Source organism: Paralichthys olivaceus, chromosome 13, assembly GCF_024713975.1.
Source record: "Paralichthys olivaceus isolate ysfri-2021 chromosome 13, ASM2471397v2, whole genome shotgun sequence".
NCBI lineage: Eukaryota > Metazoa > Chordata > Actinopteri > Pleuronectiformes > Paralichthyidae > Paralichthys > Paralichthys olivaceus.
This window is the reverse complement of record NC_091105.1, coordinates 7,123,012-7,135,437: the sequence shown is the minus strand read 5'-3', so window position 1 is coordinate 7,135,437 and position 12,426 is coordinate 7,123,012. Positions and strand designations below refer to the sequence as shown.

The window sequence follows — 12,426 nt, the reverse complement described above, 5'->3', positions numbered from 1 at the left end:
ACACACACACACACACACAAGAGGGGATACACACAGGAGATGGGAAACCTTGACACAGGTAGACTCGCCGCCACAGCAGCTGTCAGCAACTAAACGCCTTGTCGTGCTTTCTATTACTAAACAGAGCAGCTAGATGAGGCCCCTCTGGCTCTGTAATAAACAGCGCTCGCTCATCACTGGGTCGCTCATTGCATTTTTCCATTAAGGCACAGGAAGTGGGGAAGGTCGCAGGAGTGAATGAGTGGTATAAAATAGAAGACGAGGTGAAAAGGGGAGATTGAAAATGGAAAAGAGGGAATAAATGCCGTAAACACTCCCGCCCTCTTTGAACCGAACAAGGGATACACACGAGATTGTGTTTATTTCCGACAGACGGAGGGAAGCGAGGGAAGGAAAAAAAGGAGGACAGAATGGGATACAATGGCAAAGCTCCATTAGTAAAGCAATGGAGCATATGATAGTAATTATCCGGTGTACTCTTGGGATGCCCTAAGTTGCTCTCACTGTCACTGCCAGTGCTGTTACAACACACAAGGGAAACAGATACTGTTCACAGTGTTGTGTGTGTGTGTGTGTGTGTGTGTGTGTGTGTGTGTGTGTATGTGTGTGTGTGTGTGTGTGTGTGTGTGTGTGTGTGTAATGGAAATCAAAAGAAGAAGGGAGGGAGAAGAGAGTGAAGGAGCGATATAAACTGGATGATGTAAATGCTGCCACTGTTTTTCTAGGCTGTGTGATGTGTGTGTGTTTGGCCTCAGGCAGGTGTGATATGATGTGTGTATGTATGTGTGTGTTTGTGTTTGTGTTTGTGTATGTGTGTGTGTGTGTGTGTGTGTTGAAGGTGTATTTTCTATAGTGAGAGTTGTGCAACAAGGTCAAGTGCAAAGAATGTGAAACCCTTTCATTATGCTACAAAACTCAACTTGCTTCTATGTCTGTAAGCCATGTTGGTTTGACACACACACACACACACACACACACACACACACACACACACACACACACAGAGTTGTGTCTCCATGACTTCAGAGGACATTACATCGACTTAAGTTGATTTCCTAGAGTTTTATTCTAACTTTAACCATCATTACTACTTACCTAACCTTAACCTTAACCCAAACTTAACCTAACCATAAAACATATCTTCTCTCTCACACACACACACACACACACACACACACACACACACACACACACTGACTGCTCATGCAAGAGAGGAGAAACAAGTGTGTGTAACTTTAGCTTGTGTCGATGTGGAGACACTGTGCTTCTGAGTGTAAATCATCACCAAAAACAAAGGTGTGTGTGCGTGTGTGTGTGTGTGTGTGTGTGTGTGTGTGTGTGTGTGTGTGTGTGTGTGTGTGTGTGTGTGTGCACGTGTGTGTGTGCAGCTGCTGTGCTGTAATGTTAGCCAATAGGAGGAGCCTGCAGCACAGAGGTTCTCAGAGGAGCAGAACACAACAGCTGCTCTTCAGCTCCTCTGGGCCCTTCTCCTTCTTTCTGCCTTCAGCCGTTCTTTAACTCCGGCGTTACACGTTGTGTCGTGAGCAAAATAAAAAACAAATGTTCGAGCACGAGCACGAGCACACACCATACAATATTTTATCATTATCCAGCATCCTTTTTGCAGTTTATCACTTGATGTGTTCTACAGTTTGCTTCCCACGATGAAAAATACACCTCATCTTTAGACCCTTTTAGCATAAATGCATAAATCTCCCATTGGACCAGTTGTTGAAATTGTTCTTAAAATAGTGCCAACGTCGTGTCTTGAAGTTGACCTCGGCCTCTCATTCTGTTAGCGTCGCAGAGGGAGTGACTCCCACTAACATTCTACACACCAGTGTTATGTTTTTGTTGTTTTTGTTTCAAACATCTCCAGCTCGTGAACGCTCCAGGAAATTCCATCGCATTTTTCTCTAATTCCCTCGCACACGACATAAAGTAGCTGCACCGATTAAAATGATAACACACCCAGCTGGGCTTTGAAAGCCGAACATCCCACAGGTGGCCCGGCCTTCCCGAGCGACACACGCTCACACATGCTGAGGCTCGGCCAGCGGGGGTCCGGCCGCCACTCGATATAATTGCGAGCTCACAGATACAATCAATGGAACAAATCTTCCATGCTGTGAGATGGATATCAGAAATACAGCCAATAAATGCAAGCTCACAAAGGTAACGCACACATGCACACGCACACTCGGACTACACAGGTACCACTGCTCTGTTCTGTCTCTCACAATCACACTCACACAGTGAACACGTTCAGGCCACACAGGATATTAAACCTTAGGACGGGGGAAGATAAACACATTTATCACACAAGCGCTCTTTCATGCTTTATCTCCATCCACCTCTCTGCAATGCACCTTCGCTGCGTCTCCTCCTTTCCTTCCTCCCTCCCTTGCTCCATCTCCTGTTTTATTTCTTTCGAGCCCATTGTTTGTGTAACTCCCAGAACCAATGCAGATTTATGACATCTTAACAAAGCATCTTCAGTTTCGTCCTTCATCACCAATCACATCCGCCATATCCGCTAAGCCTGACAGTCCTCCTCCTCCCTCTACATCATCTCCTCCCTCTGCTGCCCCCCCCATCCTGCCTTTGAATCCATTTTCACTCCATGTAGCTTTTTCCACTTTTTCTTCTCTGCCTTTTAAAACTCGTTCTCTCCCTTCTTGGCACACGTACTGGTCTATAAATCTCCAATGCTAACGCTGATCTCCCTCCTGCCTCATTGCTCTCAGGGTCATGTGTGCAAACTGTACGTGTGTGCTGCTGATTGCGCTGGATGACAGAGCACATATTGTCAGCGAGGCAGTCACCGGGGCCTTGTTCAACCTGGATCCAGCTCAACAGCACTACATAAAAAGTAACGCATCTTTTTCTGTGTGTGTGTGTGTATCGAGCTGAACCAAGTGTTACACAACCATCAGATGTGGCCGGAGCAAGTTGGGGGGGGGGGGGGGGGGGGCAGACGGTGGCTGACATCCCTCAATGGACTGACATTAAATGGCTAAATCAGTTTAAAGCTACTGTAACTACACCCAGCGGAAGCAGCAGGAAAACTCACAGCGGGCAGGGCAGAAGAGGAGGAGGAGGGAGGAAGGAAGGGAGGGAAGGACACTGGGAGGAATGACAGTAATCCCCTTCATTGTTAGTGAGACTCAAACACACTGATCCTCTCTTTCTTTGTAAAACAAAAAAAAAGAAGAGCAGATCTCTCACACAAACACGCTAGAAATACTCCTCATCCATATCATACCCACTCTTACTGTGTTTGTGATTACTTTTCATACATTTATTCATCACCGCAGCAGCGTCCTTGAAGTGAGACTCTCTAACTTTGAAAAGAGGAAACGACACAATCCTCCAAAACTTTTTCAAATGAAAAAACTGAAGTCGGAAGCAATAAAAGTCGTCTTTCCTCCGGTTAACACACTCTGGGGTTTTGTTGCTTGAGCTGTGGCTATTGTTGGAGAACTTTAGTATCTGAGTATAGGCTGTAACATCACTCAGTTCACTGACTTAATGAATCTGCTCCACTTCTACTGCAGTTGCTCTTGCAGTCTAACTATGTGCTGGAGGATTTATTGCTTTCAGATAAAGGCCAGTGCATGGACAGTCTGGTCTGCAGGTAGTGGAGGTGCAGGGTGGCAGCTATATTCTCAACCGGAGGAGGAGAAGTGTGACTCCGGGATACTTAAAGGTTGTTGTATCTTTTAATTATGTGTTCTTAGCTTAAGTCTTCTATGTCCACCTTGCAGCTTTACAGACAGAATAGGGGCTATGCAATCTGATCAGAGTCCGAAATCACCCACTTACTATTTCCTACTTCACTATAAAGTGACTTCTTTGTATACAGAGCATATAGTGAACTCATCGAAAAAATATGCTTTAAGACACTACTCAGCACATCTTCTCTGCGTAATGATGTAATAACATCACACTAAACTTTAAATATATATTTTACACTTAGTATTGATATTTTAAGGTTAGAATAACATATTGACGGACCATCTTTAAATGTAGGAATAAATCTGCTCTGCTCATATTTACGTTTGTACAACAGGTCGGGCTGTTTCTGCTGCCCTTTATTTGTTCATCTTCAAGACACAGTCGCCCCTGTTCAGTAAATAACTATGCTCCTCTGTTACATAAGGGATCAAAAATAAACCTTTCAGCAATGTTTGAACGCACAAGTATGTATTGATTGGTATGGATTTAAAAAAAGCTGAAATCTGTATTTTCCTCTGTGTCTTACTGGTGCTGATATTTTATGTTTTTCTGTCATTTTAAAATCATATTAATAATTGAGACATTCTTCTTATAAAAATTCTTACTTTCTTAAAGTGAAAAAAAAAGGTTTCTTCTTTTTTGACGGTTTCTTCTCAGGTTTTCCAGCGTGGATGCTGACGTGTCTCCTCGGCTCCATCACTTCAGCAGAACACTGACACTGTTATTTATCTTCTCCATAAATTCCCTCCATCCACCCACACTCTTACACCGCTCCCTGCCTGTTTTGTATTCAGAGCACAGATCGATTTCTCCAGGTCACATTGATGAGAGACTTCTAATTTCCTAATGGAAAACCAGCAGAGCACGATGTGTGCGTGTGTGTGTGTGTGAGGACACCCTGGTAGGCCTATAACCGGTGAGCTGTGTCTGGATGCCTGGTGTTGGACTATGCTGTCACAAAGTGGTACAAGGTCAGAGCACCCTGTTTTTTAAGCCTGAGTTCAGAGGGAGGGGATGCGGAAAATAGAACATCATATTTCCCATTTTTTCTTTCATCCCATTTCCTCATTCATGTTGGGTTTTGATATATGAATTTTCAAATGGCGAATTATGATTATGGCAGCTATTGATAAAAGCCGTCCTGCTAACTGTTACTGATCTATGCACAATGGCTTCATGACTGATGGCTTCATTTCAGCTCATTTCTAAACATGAAAGCGAGCAGAGAGATCGCTGCATCATGGAGTCGGCAGCGAGCCCATCCTTGAAGCAGTTATCGATGCAAAACATGAGCTTCCTCAATGTCTCTGTTCTGTCACAACAAATCATGGCACCAATCAACGTGAGGGAATTTGCATAAAGTTGTTTATATCAAAGAGATTAAACTTTGTGCAAGCCGGCACTCAATTTAGATGTCATCTTCTTGGAAGTGAAAGAAAAAACATTCACAAGACGAATTACATCAGAAGCAATCTGATTTCTGATAAGACTTCTGGTCGGGTGATGTGATGATTTTAGAAGTGATGCTCATTGGTGAGTGTTTCAGCTGCCTTATCGTATGGACAAACACAATCCCACTTTACTTTGTTTATCTTAAAAAGTACATGGAAGACATTAAAAACTGGAATGGTACTCAGTAAAGTGCATAACTCCACCAACAGTCCTCTCAGGCTACATCCACACTGTCCGGTTTTCATTTGAAAATGCATCAAGTTTAAGAGTCATCAAAACATCAGTTTCCTAAATGTTTTCCAATAATTATTCCCTGGGAAGTTGTTGGAAAAGTCTAAAAACATCCTATTTTGCAATATAACGGAAAGGGATGTTTGTTTTTTCAGTAGTTTTAATGTTATCCTGCTTACAAACAAACAAACAAACAAATAATCTCCTTGGCTGAGGTAATAACAGTGAAATCGTTAAAATAACTATCCATAGTGTTTTTCTCCTTTATCACCTGTCGCAGAGACGTAATAAAAAACACACATGACATCAGGGGTGTGATTGGTTTTCTTTGAGTTTTTTTTTTCATTATAAATTCTACACAGCTGGAATAAAACAAAAAGATACATCAACACACCACAGAGGTCACAACAGTGTACCACAAAATATACAGTATACAGTACAGCGAGAGAAGTAAAGCACTGAGAATATCTCATAAAGAATCCTAAATATTGAAAAAACAAACAAAAAAAACATGTCTCTTCTCTCAGTGAGCGGGAAATCGTGGGAAAATGAAAGCTCAGTAGTTGCAAAATGAACAATCCCCTAAAAAAAAAACCAGCTTGCATACCACAATATTATTTTTATATAAAACATTAAAATCAAAAAAAGGATGCTGTACGCTCACGTATCTATCTCGTCTGCCATCACAGGTTTGCTATTAGTCAATATGGCAAGATCAGTAGACAGACATTCATTAAAAAAAGGCCTTGTGGGCACAGATAGTGGTTTGAGGTGACCTTTTTTTTTTTTTAAAGTAAAAAATCAAGGCCATTGGTTCCAGTGTACAACAAAGTATAAGGGCACATCAACCCGCTATCAGACCTTTCTGGCCTGTGAACAGTGTAGAGGAGGAACAGAAACGCCAGAATTTCAAACCTAAACACAGAAACACCTGCTGTGACACTGAAAAACTCTTTCATTTGGTAAAAAATAAAAAGGTACACCACATATTCCAGCAAATAGCTGAAACCCCATCCCTCCCTCACCTCCCCGCTCCCTCCCCTCCCAGCTTATATCAAACCAGAGTGAACGTATGCCGGTGATTTCTCCAAACAGGTGAATCTGTGACTGTGAAGACATGACAGCAATTACGATCCCATTGCGGGCAGCTTACTAACTACAGATGCTTTTTGAGCTCCACATCATGCACAGTACACCTCGGTGTTTGAATCCACAAAGAAAACAGGAGAGCAAAGTAAAAAAACAAGCAAACAATTGGTGCACTAACATAATGTACAAGCACACTGGAAATGGGAAGAACAAATTTGTACAACCTAATAACTTGCTTGTTTTCAGTGGCTTTTTAGTTGGATTTAGAAAAAACAAGCAATTCTAGAGCAAGGATTGACGTTATCAAATGCCTGAGCTGCTTCTAGTGGAAGATAATTAGGGAGATTGGGGGAAAAAATATACATAAACATTTGCAGGTGGCAAAAATGCAATTAAACAAACAACACTGAAGCAAACGCGGAGCTTCTTTGAGCGGTAATGGCTACAGGCGTGTGTGTGCCAAGCTGTGTGCTTAGGGATTAAATGTCGTGAGCATAAATCGTCACTTGTTAACTGAGGTGGTTAAAACAGAGTGACAGCCCGTGATAATTTTGCCCGATACACCCAGCAGAGAGCAGATCATTTAAGTGCAGACTCCAAGGCAGAGTAGACGCTCTGTGTTGCAAACTAGCAAACACACACTTCCGATAAAAACACACACACGATGGCTTAATGGCATTTTCTGTTTAATTTGGGGTAGATAAGAACAATTGTGCCACCGTGTTTGGACTGTTGAGCTCTACTCTGCAGGGGAGTCAAAGACGTGATTGAGGGAGTAAAAGAAAAAAAGCTATGATAGTTATGTCATCCAGTGATTATGAGTCACATTATGATTTTTGCACAGTCTTTAACCTGTGGTAGCTCAGAAGGGTGGAGCAGAAGAAAGTCAATCTTAAAAAAAAAAAAAAAAGGAATGGGGGTTGTTACTCCATCCAGCAGGTCTACCCCAGGTTATAAAACAAGCATGACTGATGCCAGACATGCTAAACCTCCCGATGTCCCAAGAACACACCCACGTCCACGCACCACCTCGTGTCCCCTCCTCTCAGTATAGTGAATAAAAAAATGAGCCCTGTTGTCTTCATGACACTTGTCCTCCTTCCCTTCATCCCTCTGTCGGTTGTTTTCCTCCACTCGGTTCAACACTGTCAGAGAGAAAAACAACAATTACCACCAATGTACAAACTTTAATTCCTAATGATAAGAAACACTGTATTTATGACTTACTGGTATAACAACAATGTGGCCCAATCAATTAACAGCTTATTTAAAAGATAATTAAGTTAAGCTAATTTAATGTAGCTTAACTTTTTTGCATTTAGATGACTGCAGCCAGCCAGACAGCCAGACAGCCAGATAGATAGATAGATAACTATTTCTGGGTATTTTATATGACTTTGGAAGTTGACAGAGAACAGAAGATTTTTGTGAAATGATCTGTATTTGCTTATGTTAAGTTATTGAGTTTAATGTTATTTCAGACTAAAACTGAATCTGTCTGTGGCCTGGTTTTCAGGAGACAGCTCACAGACTAACGTTCTTATTTGTCGTCTCTACAAATAAACATCACATGATAGCATTTGAACAGACTTTTGCTTCCTCTTGTTGCTTCCATTTTAAATGCACAGCAAAGTGTGTCTGCCATCTTCTTGCAGTGCTGCAACATTGCACAGTTTGCTGTCAGCACTTTAAAATATCCCATAAAACAAAGCTCGCTTAAAACGGCTCTCACATGCACGTCAAATATGCCACTACCATAAATTTGAGGATGAAGTGAATTACATTCGTGACGGCGTTTTCAGATGACTGCGTACAGCTGTCAGCCTCCATCATCTGAGAGATTTTTAAAAAACCGCTGTCTTTGAACTACAACTGTCGACTCTCAGTCAGCGTGACTGATGTGTCTGAAGATATTTACTTACTGTAAAGCTGGTGTTCAAACTGATACTGCTATGAAGTCTTAGTGGGAAAGTTTATGTTGACATACTCAGCTGAATTTTCTCCAGATAAATAAAATGTAATCCAGCTACATTAAGGAGCCATGTTGACCTCATTCCCCCATAAGATTAAATCCAACTACAGGTTTAACTCTGTACATAGAGGCCCCAGCTACCGGTCAGGCCATTCCAACCCGCACATTCCAGCCTGCACAACCTTCTTGCTGTGAGACATCAACGTTGACCACTGCACCACGCTGCCCCACGGTTAAACATTGTGAGACCACAAGTTCCGGCTCATGACCCACCAGCCCTTAATCTCATCCTGTGTCCTTTTAACTGACCTGTTCTGCAGACGGTCTCTTGTTGAGGAGACCGGCCTCTTCATTGGCCTTGTCCGTCTTCATCTCCACTACGATGTCGTTGTTCACCTCTCCGCTGGCCCTGCAGAGAAAGGAATAGACAAAAAAGACAGTGAGCTTTGTTGAACTATAGTTTGTACAACTAATGGATGTAGACGTGACGGAAGGTTGGCGACCCCTGGTTTGACCTCTGCACAGCGTTGTTGACATAAATAATACTGGGATGCTTTAGACAGCATGCACTTCAAAACCTTGTTTACGCTCTACACCCAATGTCTGGACTGCACCATTACTTAGTTTAAAAAAAGATTTTCTTTTGCTTTGTCTTTTAGATTAAACACAGACTTAATTAAAATCAAAGATGTGATCAAACTGCTTTTCCAGCTATTTATCTGACTGAAAGACAGATGTGAGGACAAACGTCTGAAGTGATATCTCTTTGAGGATTTACTGATGGAGCCTCTCAACTTCTCACTCTGTCACCCTGCATACTGATCTGAAAACACACATTTAGTTTTTTCATGATTAGATCAAACTCAAACTGATTTAGAGGATACTCTAGCAAAACAAAAAAACATTTTTGTGCATTTTTAACAATGCATTAATATGCTGATCTTATAAGTGTACACACATACTTGTACAATAATACTTTAAAGGCTAAAATAAGGCTTTTTGACAAATTTGAAAACCCAGTTTTTTTGTTGGCATAATAAAAAAAATTGACACGATTGAGATAAAGTTAAAAAGATTTAACTCTGATTCAGATTTGAAGCTTCATGCAAGAGTATCTTCATTTGTCAGACAGCAAATCTTTACTTCTCACTGCATTAGATTTACTTATCTTTATATTTAACAGATCACTGTTTTATTTTATGTGATATTTAGCTTTTTATTACATTGGTACATTAACTGTGCTAAAGGCAGCGCCAGAGTTTTTCTTATCATTCTTTAACCAATTCTAAGAGCAGAGATGAATTTTAATTAAATTGGTGACTGTGGCTCAGGAGGCAGCTCAGCTCGCACCACTAACCAAAAGGATGGTGGTTCAATCCCTGGCTCTTTCTAAGCTTGAATGGTTGAATGTGACTTGTCCTGTAAAGAACTTTGAGTGGACCACAAAAAAAAAAGCAAAATATAAATCAGTTTTATTACATTTGCAATCCCAGCCACCATTACTCCACTCTACCCATCTTAACTTCTCCACCGCTCTGTACTCACACTTCTTTCTTATCCTTCTTGCTGCAGGGCAACTTGCTCTTCTTGTTCAGGAAGTAGATGAGGGCCACCAGCAGCAGGAGCAGCAGAACACACACCACCACGGCTATCACCACCCCGCTGGAGCCTCCCTGCTGCTTGTCAGCTACAGTGCCGCAAGGGAGGCATGGAGGGAGGGATGGAGGGGAAGATGGAAGGAGTGGAGGGTTGGTGGGATAGTTGAGGGAGGACAGAGGAGGCACGGAGGGGGAAGTGAGGGATCAATCGCAGTGGAGGAGGGTGGGAGGAGGGTGGGAGGAGGGTGGAGGGAGTGTTTGATTTTGAAGGGGCAGTGGTGGGGAGAGCGGCATCATGGCGGGTGGAGGGAAATGGGGTGTTTTGATTTGTGGGGTAGAAAAGAGGTAGAGAGAAGGAGGGTAATGATTTCAGTGGGGTTACCATGGGGAGGAGAGAAGAGGTGATGGGAGGATGGGGACGGGTGGGGTCAAGGTGATGGATGGATGGGTGGGGGGGATTGATTGGGTGGAGAGGAAAAGAAGTGGGGAAGGGGAAGTGGGATGTGGGGTTAGTTTAACTTTTGAATGCGCTGACTGAAATGTGATGGGACCCCAATACAAGGGTCAGTACACTCACAGGTAAAACTAGACAGCTGACCAGAGCCAGAAAACACTGAACATACTCACCCATCCACATATACTTGTATTACTACACTTGTGAGGACATGACTCTCCCCTCAAAACTGTTGCTGCATAAAATATAACTTTTAAAGGCCTTTATCCATTAATACAGATTTATACTATGGCCATTAAGAACACTAAGTGTTTCTGCCTGGATAGTGTCCTTAAAATAATGGTTTGACATTTGGGAAAATATGCCAAGTTGCTTTCTTTCTAAGACAAGGATGCAATAAATTATAATTTTAATACATACAATATATTTATTGGGCTGGAGCCTGGGGGCGGTTGGATTATCTTGACAGTCAGAGTACATCCGAGGTAAAAACTACACCATCACCTCAAAAGTTCATTCACACACTATAAATCATTTGTTAAGTGGCGTCACAAGGTTTATGTGACGGACTATTTATCTGTTCGGAGGAGGAGACTTCCTGGAGTCTCAGCTGGTTGCCAGGCGACCCCAGGGAAACGTCACTGCTCTAATATCTTCTACGTACTTCAGACGTTATCAGTGAAAAAATGATGCTAAACTATTTATAATCAGGGTACAAGGTGAGCTCAAGTAACAGTAACCACAGCAACAGTACTTCTGGCTCTCCTGGTCGTTATGCCAACTTAACCATGACTTAAGTCGAAGGGAAAAAAAGGCAAACAATGGATGTTCATTTGGCTGTGGTATAAACACAATAAAAATCATTAGGTCAAGTTGAGGAAAGATTCTTTGCCTCCACTTTCATAACAGGACAAAGATTTTCAAAGATTGTTCTTTGGAAATAAGAATCTGGTCGCCTATTTATGGGCCCATTAACTCATCTCTGAATCAAAATTCCTGTAGTTTTAGCAAATAATTGTGGGACAGATTTGATCCATAAGACATATTTAGTTCAAGGCCACAATAAGTAAAGTATAAAAAGAAAATTTGGGTCAATTACAGAACTACATGTATCTGTAGATAAGGCGTATAGTAACTACCATATTCATAGTACAGAAGACGCCTGTTGAGCTAAATAATGACTATTATATATTTTTTTATGAATCAGTCAGGCACCATTTTTTAATTTATTGAAGTAATTTGAGAAAATGACTTGATAAGCTGAATAATCAAAAAGCAAAAAATGATTGTCAAACTACAAGTTGAGATGCACAACAACCTTTCTGACACCAGAACCTTCCTTCACCGTCCTAGTTTAAAGTCGGCCCTCACAACTACAGTAATACAAGTTTGGATACACAAACACATCAGCTCTTGTAAACACAAAGACACTAACCTGTGTGTGTGTGCACACAGGCATCAATACACACACGGTGACTTAAGAGTTGTAGACGTACACCATATACATGTCAGTAGGGTTAGCGATACAGACCTGACGTAAGCACAGGGTTTCCAGAAAGCAGCACTTTGAGAGAAAGAAAGTTTCTCAGTTGTGTAGCATAGCAAAGCAACAAACACACAACACACCACAGGGCAAACGCACACAGAAGCTTAGGTTATAACACGGTCCTACACACAGCACCCAGAGTAGTGGAACAACGACGAAGAGAAGGAAAGCCAGAAACAGGAGGACAAAGTCGGAAAGAAGACCACGAAGGAGACACAGTGAAGGAACAAAGAGAGGAAAGGAAGAAATAGAATAGAATAGAATCCTTTATTGTCCCCTAGGGGCCACACAAAGTGTAGTAGCATCCACAAAATATAGGACAGACATCATACAAAGGTGACGAGAG

General features: G+C 41.9%; 1 protein-coding gene across 3 annotated transcripts in view; it reads right to left on the bottom strand.

The window, feature by feature from the left end:
* Positions 1 to 5,734: 5,734 nt before the first annotated feature.
* The window catches only part of bcam (basal cell adhesion molecule (Lutheran blood group)), a 48,960-nt gene continuing 42,268 nt past the window's right edge, over positions 5,735 to 12,426 (bottom strand). For 2 of the 3 annotated variants that reach the window (XM_020093313.2, XM_069537052.1), the window contains 3 exons: positions 10,028 to 10,169; positions 8,792 to 8,891; positions 5,735 to 7,655 (listed from right to left, as the gene is read on the bottom strand). In XM_020093313.2, the coding sequence (XP_019948872.1) occupies positions 7,650 to 7,655; positions 8,792 to 8,891; positions 10,028 to 10,169 (248 nt within the window). In that variant the 3' untranslated portion in view covers positions 5,735 to 7,649. Of the gene's footprint in view, positions 7,656 to 8,791; positions 8,892 to 10,027; positions 10,170 to 12,065; positions 12,099 to 12,426 lie in introns of all 3 variants that reach the window. The other variant, XM_020093312.2, reaches the window with a different exon arrangement.